Here is a 16793-nt window from a genome sequence, read left to right as displayed (position 1 = left end):
TCCACAGGACCTAGAGCTGTTCCTGCTGGGGAATATCATGGAGATGAGTTTGAGATTGTCCAAATATCAAATTCAGTTTGTAAAGGTCACCTTGGCCAGGAAATGTATAGTGATTACCTTGAAGTCCGACTCCCAGCTGAGCACCACACGTTGGAGCATGGAGATGCAGAGCTGTGATGCACTGGAGAAAATCACCTACAATCTGTGGAGGAGGTATGGCACATACATTGAAGTGTTGCAAATGTACTTGTGGTACATTGGAGCGGAGGTATGATTATACACTCCCCCCACTTCCTTTCTTTAAAAGGAGCGGTGGATGGTAAGTTCAGGCCAGTACCGGAATGCCAGGATTGAAGAAATGACTCTGAGAGCCGGTCGACACAACCCCAAGTTTTTTGTATTGTCTCTTTTTATTTTGTTTTTTTTCTGTCTACTTTTGGTTGCTCAGGTATCTTTTTGGCTTATGTTAACTTTGGATTATTTCCGTGACCCGTTTGTAGCCATTGTTATTCTGTTATTTTTTTTGTAACTTGCATATGTGTTTGTTGATTTATCATTTTGGGGTGGGAGGAAGAGGGAGGAGGTGGAAAAAAGACTTGGGATAATATATTCTGTAAAAGAAATTATTGTTCTCCTGTGTTGTTTGAAATGCAGAGACTGTAAGATCAAAAATAAAATATTTTTAAAAAAGTCTACTGATGCCCCAAAAACTAAGGAAGTTCAGTGTCCCATATCCTTCATCAATTTCTACGGGTACACTATCAAAATCATGTTTTTTGTATTATACATTGTCTGCATGTATGGGAGCTGTTCTGTGTGAGATTGGAAGAAATGTTGATTATCGCTCAGATCATCACGTAAACCTCTCACTTTCATTGATTCAATTTACATTTCCCACTACCTCAGAAAGACAAGTAACATACTGAAGGACTCATTACACCTCAGGCACACTTCCTTCTCCTTCCTGCCATGGGGAGAAATCTCAAAAGGGTAAAAATACACACCAACAGGCTTAAAGACAGTTCCTTCCCTGCAGCTATCAGGCTCCTGAATGAACCTCACAGCAGTAATCTTATTCTGCCTTGCTTTGTACCAATTGATTTATTTTCTGTCATTGTAACTCTATATTTTGTAATTGTGCTCTGTACCTCTACTTAGATGAATGTTAAAGTTAACCTGTTAGACTGTTCATGGAAGAGCTCTTACTCTTCAAGATATAATGTGACAAATAAACAAATGTGTGCATTGGATTTCAGAGGTACCATTTAGAAAATAACTGGTTAAATAACATTTACAGAGCAAAACTGCCTGCATTTTACTACAAGTTCAATTGTTTGGCTTGATGGTAAATCACTCTCACCAATTATATCAAACCTTTAGTATGGTTTCTCAGCATTTTGTAAGTTCATTGCTAGTGGAATTTCTTTCATGTGGATTCCTTACTACCATGGGAGAGAAACTGCAGATTAACCCAGGTAGGTCTCCACTTAACATTCATAAGCTTGATATTCTTCCTTGTAACACAGGATCATAGATGTAAACTCTTGTGCCTAAACAGCAGCTTAGAATAGTCAACTAACTCAACAGATTAGATATTGGTCCTGTATTTTACTCAGTCTAAACACAGAATTGGCAAGATCAGGAAAGACTTACTTCTCAGAGTTAATATTAAGGTTCTGCTGTAGTGGATTCCGTTTCTTACGTTCACGTGCTCGTGACAGCTCCACTTTGCTTTCTGGAAAGATTCCACCTATCATATCCACAGCACTCTTCATCTTTGAGTTTGGATCCAGAATGTCTGCCAGAGATTGGTCTTTCCCTGCAATGTCTCTCACTAATTCCTCAGAAGTCAGCTCAGTGGGAGATGTGTTCTTTACATCCGGACAGCACCTCACAGTCTCGATTCCCTCACCAGGATCCCAAGAGGAGCTTTTTAGATTTCTTTGTGATTTGGTTACAGGTTTTATGTAAATTTCTGAATCTTCCCACCTTTCATCTTGACTGCTGATAATACTCGAGTAGGACTCCCCACATCGTTGACAGCCCAGATCCACCTCATTCTTTGTAGGTGGCATGTTGCCTGGGTGCTGGAGATGCTCTCCTTCAGGCCAGTTTCTTCCTCCTCTGGATGTCACCGCCCCCAATGAATCCATTAACTTTTGAGTTCTAAAGGAAGAGAAGTAAAGAAACAGGAGCATGAGTGATCATTTGGTTCCTCAAATATGTTGTGCTATTCAACAGAGATCATGACATCTTCTCACACAAGTTCTGCTCCGTTCCACAATTTCATGGCATGGTTAGCGTAGCATTTGGCCCACGCTCTTATAGCACCGGTGCTATCTATAAGGAGTTTGTACGTTCTCCCTGTCTCTGTCTGGACTTCTTCCTGTCTCCTCCCACTGTTCAAAATGGAATCCAAAACATTCACCAGTCTTTGAGTAAAGAACTGTATCCAATTCATCCTTGCCAACATGGCATTCTAAGCAAATCCCATTTACCTGTAATTGGGACATGTTCTTCCAAGCCCTTCCAGCCCATATATTTGTCAAAATGTCTTTACAATGTTGAAATAGTACTAGCTTCTATTCTATGGCCTTTCCTCTTATTTCAAATGTTGCCCAGTTCTTGACTCATCTGCCAGGGGAAACATCCTGCCCATATCAACTCCCTGAATGTCCATTCCAATGAGGCTCTTATAAATTTTAGAGAATCAAGGCCTAGCCAACTCAGTATATTTTCATATGACAAGTCCACTATTTTTCACAAACCTTTGCAGTGATTTTTTTTTGTTGTATTCCCTCTATAGGAACACAAAAAAGGGGCTGAATCAGCATTGATCAGAGTAGAAATTCTGAAGCTTCACCTGTCCCTACAGGGAAACCCATTTGGCTTCCCCTTGCATTTTCCTTTCTTTATTATCCATTTCCTCAAAGTTGCCTACTACTTGGTCACAACATTCACCTCTAACAGTCAGTGTCCTCATTCAACTTTTTGGAGTCTGTAACAATACTAGATCTTGAGTTCAAGTCCAGGTCAACATGCCCAGTGGAGTATGCTGCACTGTAGGATCTGTCTTCTTTCACGTGAGATAAACTGTGGTTCTGGTTCTGAATGTCCTCCAGAAAAAAAAACATGCCTACTATATTGAGAAATAGTGACCTAATTTTGTGTCCAGTATTGTCCAGTATTGTAGGACCAAAAAAAATTGCATTAGTAATGACATTGTAAATCTTATGGCCAAGTTGGTGGCACTCTCTTATTCCCCTCTGAGTCACTTGATCTCAGTTTTTACTCTCATCCCCTCATCCCAGAGTTCCGAGCACAACCTTCCAGGCTAAAACCTAACTGCAATGCTGACTTGCCTTCTGGATGGATGCCAAAATCAAGCACCCCAACCACTCAGCTATGTAGTTAGATGTGATACATACCAGGGCCTTATTCTGAAACCAACTTGGAATTCTAGCCAAGAACAACTCTTCAGTGAACATTACTAAATTAGGCTGTTGGCTCTGGGCTTTTATGCAAAATACTTTGCATAAAAGGTCATCATTAGACCTTGCAAATGATGCTCTTTTATGCAAAGTATTCAAATGTTGCAACTTAAGTATTTTTTGCTTTGATTCTTTTGCTGTTTTCTGGTATATCTATCCTTTTGCCCCTGGAATTACTTTGCTTTCATTTCCTATCTAAACTCATCATATCTTTGAACACTTCATTTAAATCTCCAAATATTTGGAGGGTGCTAAATCTAATACAGTTTAACTCTTAGAACTCTTAGCACAAGCTGTTGTCAAAAATTGGGTATATTGTGGAAGGGGGTGAGGGGTGTAACAAAATTGTCATGATATTATTATTATAGTTGTTTTGCATTTGTTCATTTGTGGACCTTTGGGGCTATTTTTCCCATTTACATACATTAAGGGGCAAGCAGGTGCAGCTGGAACAAACATATACAGTCACAGGGAGAATGGGAAAACTCCATACAAAAACAAACCAAGGTCAAGATTAACAGTGGCATGAAACGCGATACCATGGTGTGCTCCAACGACAGTTCCTCCTGCTGTCGCCCACTGAGTTGTCTTGGGTTTTCAGAGAGCAAAATTTACAACAAAATAGCTGAAAGTTATTAGAAACTTGCTCTCAATTATACAAGACTTCATCACAGAGCCTGAAAGACACTTTATGTCAGTTGGAAAGAGAAGCAATGTTAAAAGATGGAGCAGGAAAGTGGAGAGATGAAACAAGTTTCAAGATGCAGAGAATTTGTGTGGCGTGAAAGCTTTGATTTGAAATGTTTACTTTTCCCCCCTCCCCATACATATTATGTGACATGTTAATGATGTAGCATTTTCAGATTTCTAGCTTCCAGTGGTTGTTTTTATAATCTTAAAATAATTATATTTCAAATATTGAACTCAATGTTCTGCCAAAAAAAAGGTTGGAACTACATTGTTTTCAAAATATCAAAGATGTTTTAATTGCAGCAGCCTACAAGTAAACTCTCTTGAAATATTGTTCCTTGTTCTGCATTTCAAAGTGCTTTGTGGTAATAAATGGCTATTTCAAATGCAAGATGAAAACAAAACATTTCCATTTGAAAACTCCACATCCAAGAGCAACATTCTTAAATTCCACATCATTACATCACATGACATGCATTGCAATCAATGCCACATGATGCACATCCATTTTAAGACTATCAACCACAAAACTGCTAAAAACAATGTCTGAATTCACAGTATCATTTTATGGCCAATATAATTAATGTCTCCTGATAGTTCAGAATGAGTCAATGTACATGTGGAGTGGCAAGGAGCCAAACAGACCATTAAACCACCCCCCCCCCCCCAAGTTAGCTAATCCTGCCAAAGAAACAGTTGGAATGCTACAGTTGGCCTTGCAATCCATGGGAGCAGGAAAACAAAAGGAAAATAACTAGTCTGAGTTTTCACAATTACCAATTCCTGTCATGAAACGTACATGTGAACAGGATCCAAAGCAGTAATTATATCTTTCATGCTTGAACGGACTAGCAATACTGCACAAATGCTCAGGGATGAATAACGGAAATTTAAACAAGGTGTAACTCTACAGCTGGCACCTGACAAACCAGACCTATTAGCAATCAGTGCTGCCAGAAAATCAGAGGAAACTTGTTTTACAAAAATGTAAATCTCTAGTACATTTAAGAGGTTCCAAAAAGAATAAGTACATATCAACCCTTCATTTTGCTTCATTTTGCACAGACAATTGGCAGATTGTTATAGCAATTGGCTCTTCAGAAATCGAAGATTATGAATTCCAAAGTTAGACATGAAAGGTTATTATTTTTGGAATACTGTCTTTTCTAGATTCTATTATTTGCCCAGGTCCTTACCAGTTGACGTGATAACATTTTACTGATAAGCATCATCTCTGCTCACCAAAACACAGATTTTAAAGTAAAATGTATGCTTTCCCTTTTTAACCATCTCTCCCACCTACAACTCACTGCAGCAAGGCCATTTGTCCTAATATTTGTCAGTGTAGGGCATCAAGGACGAGTGTGGCTTTGTTTTCACTAGATTTCTATAATAGGATGCTTTCCCAATATAATCAGGAGCTGCAGACGATGTTACTCTTTTTTTTCCACCTTTATACACGACTCGCATTAAAAACAATCAACAAAAACAACAAATAAAATAAAATCCTGCAATTTTCAAATAGTTCAAATATCTACTCAACTTCTATAAAAGTAGATTACTCTATTCAAAGAGTTTGGCTGTAAGTTGATAGAAAAATCGACAGTGTGTCAGACTCTTGGAAGTGTGGATGTATGTGTTTTCCCTTTACAGAGGGTAGCGTGGTAGGACAAGAAACCACAATGGTACCTTAGCCCAAATTAGTAATATCCCAATTTACATTTTAACATAACCAGGGTTCGCGAGTTCAATCCTTGCTGGGGCCTCATTTCTGTGAGGGACGCTGGACAAAGGGGTGACACTCTGTCTTCCTTACAGTAGACAAAGTTAAAGAATTTCATGCATGTTACATTCTAAAATGTAGTATTATGTGGCAATCATGGAATCTTTAACAATGAACAGAGAAAGACAATAGAGACTAAAGTTTACAGTAGGTTTGGGATTAACTACTGCATGTATCACAACATTAATTAATCCAAAAAGATTTATTTAGTGGAACTAGCCAATGCTTGACAAAATCCTGCAGCTATGTTCAGTATTAAGTGTTACACATTTACCTTGGTGGGACATCACTGTCCAGGGGCATTGGCAATCTCACTGTTGGCCTCTGTGATATATAATCATATGGTGAAGAGATCACATATTCGCCTGAAACAGGAACTACAGAGGAAGGTACTAAGCATCTTGGATCAATGAACTTGGATCCCGGATACCTGTATTTAAAGTCCATCAAATACTCTGCACACATTTGTGATGGATGTGAGTATCGAGTTGTAGTATCCACAGAATTGGGAGTGAGAGCTGAATAAGACCATTTTTCTCTTTCAGTGATTGGTTCTGACTTTTTCCAACTCATTGACGTAGGATGTGAGATTAACACTGGATCCATTTCATACTGAGCACTTCTCTGTAACTGATATTTATCCAAATCTGGCAATTCGTGTAGAGATAGTTTTCGAAACTGGTACTTTTCCAAATCTGGCAATTCATGCAGAGACAGTTTCCGGGACCGGTATTTGTGTAAATTTTGCAATTCATGTTGTGACAGCTTTTGGCTCTTGTACTTATCCATATCTGGCAATTCACGTTGGCACAGCTTCCAGGGTGGAATTTTGCCCATATCCAACAATTCATGTTGACACAGTTTCTGGGGTGGATGTTCGTCCACATCCAGAAACTCGCAGTGTGGCAGATCCTGGAGTAGATATCTGTCTACGTCCAGTGATTCATGCTGAGACATTTTTTGGGATGGACACCTTTCTATATCCAGTAATTCATGCTGGGACAATTTCCGGAGTGGACACCTGTCCTTGTCTGGTAATTCGTGCTGGGACAGTTTCCGAGGTGGATACCTTTCTATGTCCAATAATTCGTGCTGGGACAATTTCCGGGGTGCATACCTTTCCATGTCTAATAATTCGTGCTGGGACAATTTCCAGGGAAGACATCTGCCTATGTCTGGTAATTCATCCTGGGACAGTTTCCGTGGTGGATACCTGTTTACGTCCAATACTTCGTGCTGGGACAGTTTCCGGGGTGGATACCTTTCCACGTCCAATAATTCGTGCTGGGACAATTTCCGGGAAAGACACCTGTCTATGTCTGGTAATTCATCCTGGGACAATTTCTGGGCTGCACATCTCTCTATGTCCAGTAATTCATGCTGGGACATTTTTCGGGATGAATACCTGTCCATATCTGGTAATTTGTGTTGGGACATTTTCTGGGGTAGATACCTCTCTGCGTTGGATAATTCATGTTGAGACAGTTTCTGGGGTGGATATCTTTCCCTTTCTGGAAATTCATGTTGGTCCAGACTCCGGGATGAGCAGTTGTTTACATTTGGCAATTCACATCGAGGTGATTTCTGGGTCTGTAACTTTTCCAAATCTGGCAACTCATGTTGGATCACCTTCTGGAACTGATACTTTTCTAAATTCTCCAATTCATGATGGGGTAGATTCTGAGTTTGGGAATTTTCCACATCTGGCAATTTACATTGGGATATTTTCTGGGCCTTTTCCAAATTCTCTAAATCACGCTGAGGTGGTTTCCTAAACTGGAACGTGTCTGAAGCTAAAACTTCACGTTGAGACAAGTTCTTAGGCTGGTATGTTTCCAAATCTAATGATTTGTGTTGCGATGATTTCTGAGACTCCTGTTTCCCCAAATCTATTGATTCATGCTGAGACAATTTCTGCAATCTGTATTTTCCCCAATTTGGTGGTGGTGGTCTCTGTGGTGGAGGTTTTTTCTTTTTTTTGCTGGTAAATAAATCGTCTTGTGAGGCACGTTTCTCTCCCTCAAATTTTCTCAATTCATCTAGTGATTCACAACTAATATGGCGGGTACAGTTGCAGAGAACTTCTCTCTGGGGTGATTGTAGGGTATACTCAGGGTAAATCAAAGGCAATGCAGGAGATGAGCTGGGTATCTCCCAAGAGAGTTCCTGTCCTAGTTTCCTTGGCAACTTACTGAACTCATCCCTGAGATTCTCTTTTGACATTAATTTGGAAGAGATTTCTTGCAAATTGTTTGTACTTTGTGCCTTAATTTCTCTGAAAAACAAATATTGATATTATTTGATTAATTGTTTTGAGTTTCATATATTTGTTTTGTGATGCTTTTATTTTATTCAATTTTATTCAATTCAACTTGTATGCACATGCAGTAGGTGGGATGGGTCTGCCAAATGGGGTGTGAGTTGGTGAAAGAGACGGAGAGAGAGAGAGAGAGAGGGAGCGAGGGGGTGGGGGTGGAGAGAAGGAGGAGTAGATTTGAGAATGGGACGTCATTCAAGATTTGGCATACTTGATGAGCTACACAAAATGGCCTCCATGTTGTAAGAAATATGAATTAAAAATGAAAGATAAAAAATGGAAACAAAACTGATTTTAGAATGCATTTTCAAAACACAAAGTGTGCTGAGCACCGTGTTTATGTATACCCATGCGAGCATATGATGGAGTTATAATAAATTAAAGAAGGCAGTCCTTGGATGGGTAGGCAGTTTAGCATCTGTTTTACCAGTTACCCAATTGCTTATTGTCGGTATTTGCTCCCCTCGCCATTGGATCTTTGACAGTGGAAATTGGAAAGATACACATTAAAGAATCACTTTTCTTATTAAGTTATGATTGCTTTGAGGAATGAAACATTGAGCCATACTCCTGAAAACTCAGCATCCTAAATATAATGTGTAAAATCTGTCAAATTTCACTGTGTGATAAGCAGGGAGAAATGAAGGCATTTCACTGATTTAATTATTAAGCTCCTACCTTTCTGGTGAAGAAAACTTCCTGTTTATTATCTCAGTCTGATCCAGTTTTTCCACCGGATTTCCCTGTAATGAAGAGTGTCAGTCAGTACAAAGAAACATCCGTAGCCTTATTTACAGTGCAGCTGGGAAACTCATCATTGTTTTGGATTGACTCTTGTTAATTGTCTTGAAATAGCCCTGTTAATTAGTAGCGAACTAACACACAATGACTGTGCTGGGTTTGTGTAACTACAAAAAGTATAGTGTAAACTAGTGGGTGGACAGTATTACTGTTATATTCCAATCATTTAATGACCAATGCCCTATTGAGAAGTACCTCAGTTGCAGCACATTCGCTCTATTCATTTGATTCAAGTTCTTTCTTTATTTTAAAAAAATATTTTTAATCGAGTTTAACATATAAATCCTACATACAAAGGTTACTAATATAACAGATAGCAGGTCATATCATATACATATCACAAATTAATATAAATATAATTCAAAATACATATCCATATTTGTTTATTTAACATTATTTCTTAAAAATAATTTTGGATAGAGACCAAGTAAGTTGCCTTATGCAATCTTTTGGTCAAGACACAGAGTAATTTCTGTCTAACTTGGATGATATGATCTAAGACGACCATAATTAAACCATATATAACCAGTTATCTTAAAAAAAGGAATAAGGATTCAAGTTCTTCATTGCAATTTTATTAATTCTACCTCAACATTAGATGCACATGAACAATTGTGGTTTTTTTTTCAAATTCCAACTTTACTCTGAAAACTCAGCATCCTAAATATAATGTTAGTACAGGGTAGTAATGTTTACCCTCTGAATATTTTCCTTCTTAAAGCTGCTGGCTGAAATTGGGGTGTGTTTTTTTTTTAAGATGAGCATTGTTGGCCACCTTATTGGATTATGTAGGCAATGTTCCCCAATTGGAAGCTCCATCTTTTATCAAGGGAGAATAAACTGCTTTTTGGACCCCTGAAGGCATAGATCCAAAAGAAAAACTGGCACCCAAAAATAAAATGGGCAGTAGATGGAAAAGAAAAGAAAAGGCTCAGCAACTCACTGACAGTAATGTTATGCACTGTTTATTTAGCAATGTAAAAGCCATGCATGGTAAAAACAGGCAAGGTCTCAGTCCATTGAAATCAATTTTGTGGGGGGAGGGGGTGGGTGGGATTACTGGTGCTGCTGAAAGAGAGGTATCAATACTCAGTGGAAATGATACTTCCAACTACAATCCTGTGCTTGAAATGAGAACTCAAGGCTCCATTCCCCAGGTCTACCCCTCTCCTCTCCACCTTCTGCAGAGACTGCTCCATTTGTGACTCTCTTGTCCTCTCCTCCATTCCCATTAATCATCCCTTTGGCACCTACTGCAGGAGATGTTCCACTTGTACCCAACATCCTCCCTCACCACCATTCGGGGCCTCAAACAGTCCTTCCAAGAGAAGGACTTTGTGAATATTTGAAAATCTGCAGGAGTTATCAACTGCAAACACTGCTCCAGTTGTGGTCTCCTCTATATTGGAGAGACTGGGCACAGACTGGGTGATCACATCATTGAGTACCTCAGCTCTACATACTGCAAAAGCTTGGATCTCCCAGTGGCCATTCATTTCAATTCCCCATCCCATTTCCTTGCTCTTTGTCTGACAATGGCCTCATGCACTGCCAGACTGAGACCACACGCAAATTGGAGGAACAACAGCTCATCTTCCATCTGGGCACCCTCCAACTGGATGGCATTAACATCAACTTTTCCAATTTCCATTAAGAACCACCCCCTTCCCCCTTCTTCTTCCCCATCTCTTTCCCTCTAGTTGTGCCTGTGTGTGTGTGTGTGTGTCTCTCTCTCTTCCCACAACCCCTTTTCGCTCCGTCTCCTTTCACATAGCCAAAATCAATTTTCACCTTTCCTCCATCATATCCGATTAATACTTTTTGGCTATCAGGTCTGGGCTCATCCCTCTTCCATTCTTTTCCCTTAATCTCTTGTCTTTAATTAAGATGCCTGCTGATTTTTTGGCTTATAATCTTGAAGAAGAGCTCAGGCCCGAAACGTCGGAAACCTATCTTTACCTCCATTGGATGCTGCGATACCTGCTGTTCCTTTGGGATTTTTGTGTTTTTACTACAATCTCAGCATCTGCAGACTTTCATGTTTCACTCCATCCTCCAACTGTCCATTCAATTCAGCCTTGCTGCCACCCAACCAGCAAGAAGTCAAAAATGATTTTTACCAATTTAGAAATAAAAATAAATCCTTGGGGCAGATAGTGTCACTGTCAACATCTTAAAACTCTACAGTGAAAAGTATCAGTTGCAAATCTACAATCACATCAAATTTAAATTCCTGGGAGTCATCATCTAGGAACCTTTCCTGGATCCAACAGACTAATGTCATCGTGAAGAAAGCACACCAGTGTTTCTTCTTTCTCAGGAGTTTTTGGAGGTTTATTGTGACATCAGAAACTTTGGCAAACTTCTACAGATATGTAGTGGAAAGTATACTGACCGGCTGCATCACAGCCTGGTTTTGGGGCACCAATATCTCTGAGCGGAAAGCAGAAATCACAGGCAAAACTCTCCGCACCATGGAGAAAATCTACATTGGACACTGCCACCTGAGAACAGCAGAAATCATCTGGATCCACATCCCCAGGACATGCTTTGTTCTCGTTGGTGCCATCAGGAAAGTAGTAATAGGTGTCAAAAGACTTATACCACCAGGTTCAGGAACAGTTGCTACACCTCCACCAACAGACTCTTAAACAAACTCAGACACTCAATTAAAGCGTCTTAGTTTGTAAATTATTTATATTGAATATTTTTATGTATTGCAGTTTGTTTGCATTTCTCTCTTTTGTATATGTATCTTTATTTCTTAAGTACAGTTCACAGTTACCAATAAGTAGAAATTCTGTCTGGCCGGCAGGATGAAGAAATCTCAGGGTTGTATGTAATGTCATGTATGCACTCTGACAATAAATTTGAACTTTGAACATCATTGCACATCTGGAAAAAAGAGGATATATTTTATTACCTAAGAAAAGTTATAATCATGGCCATTTTCAAGGAAAGATAAATCCAGCTAGTAACTACAAAAGGTGTCTTCTTGCTATTTGCTACACAGCAGGTCAGTCATCTCTATTGTCTTCCTCAATCATCTCCTTCCAGTAACCAAAGAGCTGCCCCTCCAATCACAGCATGGCTTCCACCCAAAGTGGATATGCTGTTTACCATACAACCACTCTGAGAAAAGTGCAGGGAGCAGCACCACCCACCAAACATTGCCTTTTTTGACCTCATAAGAGCCTTTGACCCGTTCAAGAGGGAATATGAAATAATCAACTCAAATTTTGCTTCCCATAAAAAAAATTATTTCCATCCTGCGTTTTCCTCACAATGAAATACAAGCCATAATACTAGCTTATAGGCCTATAATAAATAGAACCAACCGAGGTGAGATCAATTTTAAACAAGTCCTTGTCATTGCCTCCATACTTTTCTCAATTTTTCTTGCTACATCAATGCATCTCACCACCAACAAATTTACCTGGAAGTGAAACTAATTGTTAGAATCAATGGGAAACTGCACAACTAATGACAAGTACATTCTAGAACCAAGGACACATGGACCTCAGGAGTATGTAGTAGGCAGACAAGGTCTGAGTTTGTGCACTCAGATGTCAAACTCTAAAACATGACCAACCTATTCATTGAAACAGATGAGAGGGTGGGCTTTAAACTAAAAATTCACAAGACTAGGGTCTTCTACCAAAGTGTGAAAAAAGGGTTTACAGCAAAAGGATTAGAAAGTCTTTAAAAATGAAGTTGTATATCCACACATTAACTCTGGCAGCTACCTGGTCTGTAGCACAACACCACGATGGCATTTAGTTAAAATATTTAACAGAATCCTGTGTTTCACCTACAATATTTAAGAAATGTTGACCTCCAGGCTTTGTCTGCTTCAATGGAACATGAACTTGAAGAAGTTCAGTGCAGATTGTTCTTCGCATTGTTGAGCTGTGGACAAGAAAGTTCTAAAGAAGGGTTGAGGATATAGCAACCAAGGCCACGATTTCATTTCCTGATTGCCAAGGCTATTAAGGGCAGTCTGATATTGGGATGCTAACTGGAATAAAGTAGAAGAAATATGTGAAATCTTGAGAAATTGCTTGTTAACATGATTGTAGTCTCAAAAAAAGCCAACAGGGTAGATAAAAACAAACAACCACCTGTAGTTGAGGATCATGGTTATAAAATGTAAAATATAATCTTGTAAAATAGACAATGGTGAAAATGTGAAATTTCTATCCAGAGTTAGTGACTGCAGCAGAAGCACATTTTATTCAAGAACAGATTGTAAGTGGATGATGTAAAAGGATTGAAGGGTTATAGGAACAGAGTGGTTACACTCAATGATCTGCTCTGTTGAATAAAGTTGATCCACATTTGTTAGCTCAATGTCTGTATTTTTATTTGTACACATTTAACTCTTGCAAAGAGGCCTAAAGGCAACAACAGTTTGCAAATTAGTTATCTTGTGACAGCTAATGACACATATATGGGCAAATCAAGGTGGAGAGAAAACTGTCTTTACTGTAATCTTTCAAAGAACATGAAAAAAATGTACATTTTCAACTTCACATCTCAAACTGGATAACAAAGGTTTTGTGTCCTGAATTCACCCTTTTGGGTGTATTTTATGGATTTTAGGCTGCTGATCACGAAAATCACCTTAAAATTTTCCTATCATGTACTGTTCTTTAGATATAACCAATATTTGTGATTTTTGTCATATTTTAAGTCTACTTCAAGCAGACAAATCCATGAAGTGCAACAAGTCATTGAAAATTCATTTTCTGCAGTCACACCTGGACGTCGTCCCTGCTGATCTCGGTGCAGTCAGTGACGAACATGGTGAAAGATTTCACCAGGACATTGTGACCATGGAAAAGTGATATCAGGGGAAATGGAATCCATCAATGCTGACCCACTATTATTGGACACTGACAGGAGAGGTATCATAAGCTGAGTACAAATGAAAATCAGTAGCAAAATATTTTTAGGTTAGTTGAACTAATGCAATGTATCAGCATCATTATGAAATTAAACATCCTAAATTCAACAAAAGTTAATTTAATGTTTCAACAACTTTCTATGTGAAACTTTATAGCAAATCTAAAATTATCCTTGTGTTCTGGTTGAAGTTGTCTATCATAATCGCCAATTTTTTTTTCAGGAAGCAGACCTTTTGAAAAAAAATGTCCAGAAATAGAACACTGAATCTCTGAGAGCCTACTTGAAAAAAAAAATAAAATCACATAATGCTGGGCAAGTCTATTACTTTCTCCACTCTTCACCATGTTAGATGCTGCAGGCATTCCACACAACTCCAAGATTACTGAATAAAAGAAGCAAGGGCAACCAAAAGAAAAAGCAAGCCTCTAATTTTAGTTGTTGGAAGTCAAAAATCGACTAATTTCTGACTCAGTTAATATGCAGCATGTTGCTTGTTACCAGGGAGAAGTCAGCCTCATCAGATCCTGTGGAACATTGTAGATATCAAGCCAACGTGGAGATACCCAAGCAAAAGTCAACACCAAAGGGAAAATCAAGAAAGGAAAAAAAAGAGTAACATTTCACCATTATGTAGTATAGTGCAAATGACTGCACATAAGACTATTGCAGAGACCAGAGATGCTTCACAGCAACTTTAAAGCAATCATTTAAAAAAAAGCTCATTTACTACCTCAAATCTAACTCTGCCTGCTACAATCCTTGCAGTTCATTGCAAAACCTTAGTAACACAGTCATAACTTAGTCATAGCTTCCTTTGGGGCCAAAAGTACCATTCCATTGGTAGGAGCTACTTACTGGAAAAGGAAATGATTCAAATTCATGTATAGAACTGAGAAGCCAAAATGTACATGCCATCATTTCCTGATGATCACAGTTTGTAAAGGATGTGAGAATATGCTCCACCATTTTGATTCAACATCTATGACTTACAACAAGCAACCTAATTAACTATTCATCATTGATAACCCAACCAATGTAGATCAAGAAACCCAAGAGAGGGGCAGAGAAATTTGGAGCAAGGCTAACCAAGTCTAATCTGAAGCTTTTCTCTCTATAGTCTTGTAAAAGATATTTATTGAAACCAAACAAGCTTCAAGTGGTAAAATCAATAAAACCTAGAAGCACTCAGCAAGCAGGCAGCATCTGTTACAGAAAAAGAACTACATTTATGTCTGAAGACTTTGAAACAGATTGTATCTGATGGACTTGATTCTGTCCTTCTCTCCAGATATACTGTCTGAGCTGCTAATTGATTTCAGCATTTACTTTTGATATAATTACATATACCTGTATGTAGTTGCTAAATCAATACATGGAAAATGGGTATTCAACATTTAATATAAAGTGGATGTGAGACAGGAAATACCAAAGAAGGACCGAATAAGTGGAAGAGCATGTCAATTAAATGAATACATTTTATTAACAAAATATAATCAAGGGAAAACATACAATTCATGATTTAGGATGTTTTGTTCCACAACAGCTAAATTTCCGACAAGGAATCAGTGTGAACTCTGATCAATGTTAATACCCAACTTGATAGAAGAAATGAGAGGGGATGGTAAACAATAATTAAATACTCCTTTTCCCAATTGTTAATCCAAAGAGAAGTAAACACAAGAATAATAGACAAAGACAAATTCAGATTTGATTACGATGTCTTCTTTCAGTCGAATAGAAAACTTGCATTTGTTGTTTTGATGGGTAGAAGTGTGAAACAGACATGGAATATCCAATTACACCTACAGAATAAATCAATGTCTTGAGAAGCAGAAAGGAGAAAATTAGGTTTGAAAAGCCATAATGAATCTTTTCTAATTAGAATCATTCAGTCTTAATAGCTAGCATTGAACTGAAAGATATAATAAAATTTCTTTGAAAGTACAGGTGTGCTCAATTCGCACTGCTGTCTCTCCCTCCTCCCGCCCACCTGAGTCATGCTGCCTTCTTTTCCCCAAACTCGCCGGTCCGAGTCACACTGACATCTCTCACTCCCCCCACCACCAAAGTCACACTGCCAACTCCCCCCCCCCGCCCGAGTCATGCTGCCATCTCCCCCCCACCCCCCAAGTCACGCTGCCATCTCCCTCCCACCCCCCAAGTCACGCTGCCATCTACCCACCCCCCGCCCAGCCGTCTAGCTGTCATCTACCCACCCCTCCGCCCGGCTGTCGAGCTGCCATGTCTTCCCCCCCACACCTGCCCGATCATGCTGCAGCCTCCCGCCTCTGCCCCCTGCCTGCCCATGTTGCACTGCCATCTCTCTTTTCCCCACACCCCCACCGTTGTACCAGCAGCAGGGGAATGGCCCTTCTCGAATTCTCTGCGCTGGTGGTGATACAGCGGTTTCAACTGCGTGGGAGATTATGGGTAGCGACAACGGCCATTAAGCCAACGGGCCAACTGAAAACACCATAATGCTGTACGGGTGTCAGTATATGGTGATTTGGAGGTGAAGAATGACAGGGATATTGCAACATGAGTTGAGCGAGGGTCATGCTTGACAGGTAGGGTACTTATAAACTAATGATACCACTAACTAGCAACACGAAACGCGATGGGATACACAGGAGTTGAGCGAGGGTTGCGTCAGGATTATGTTTGACGTCAGACTCCATCTTTGATGAGCAGATGTCATCTATCTAAAAAAGTGCCCGTTTTTGGAAGTTGCTGGTTTTTGGAATCCTGGACAAAAGGTTATGCATCTGTTCTAGAAATTGCAGACAGATATATCCCCGACACT

At 39.3% G+C, this 16793-nt stretch overlaps 2 protein-coding genes across 13 annotated transcripts in view; one reads left to right on the top strand and one right to left on the bottom strand.

The window, feature by feature from the left end:
- Positions 1-16793, top strand: part of LOC138740483 (bone morphogenetic protein 15-like) — a 141560-nt gene that overhangs the window by 31257 nt on the left and 93510 nt on the right. Inside the window, exon 3 of one of the 10 annotated variants that reach the window (XR_011342944.1) lies at positions 14211-15978. The exons of 8 other annotated variants lie outside the window; for them this stretch is intronic. The gene's annotated coding sequence lies outside the window, so the exon portion shown is untranslated. Of the gene's footprint in view, positions 1-13836; positions 14018-14210; positions 15979-16793 lie in introns of those variants that run through there. One more of the 10 variants, XR_011342943.1, reaches the window with a different exon arrangement.
- The window catches only part of LOC138740479 (protein Shroom4-like), a 102026-nt gene that overhangs the window by 11588 nt on the left and 73645 nt on the right, over positions 1-16793 (bottom strand). For all 3 annotated transcript variants that reach the window (XM_069893179.1, XM_069893181.1, XM_069893180.1), the window contains 3 exons: positions 8960-9024; positions 6239-8239; positions 1654-2166 (listed from right to left, as the gene is read on the bottom strand). In XM_069893179.1, coding sequence (XP_069749280.1) covers positions 1654-2166; positions 6239-8239; positions 8960-9024 — 2579 coding nt within the window. The remainder of the gene's footprint in view (positions 1-1653; positions 2167-6238; positions 8240-8959; positions 9025-16793) is intronic.

The sequence above is a fragment of the Narcine bancroftii genome, chromosome 8 (assembly GCF_036971445.1).
Source record: "Narcine bancroftii isolate sNarBan1 chromosome 8, sNarBan1.hap1, whole genome shotgun sequence".
NCBI classification, from domain to species: domain Eukaryota; kingdom Metazoa; phylum Chordata; class Chondrichthyes; order Torpediniformes; family Narcinidae; genus Narcine; species Narcine bancroftii.
The sequence above is the reverse complement of the archived record's forward strand: the minus strand, read 5'-3'. Positions and strand labels throughout refer to the sequence as shown.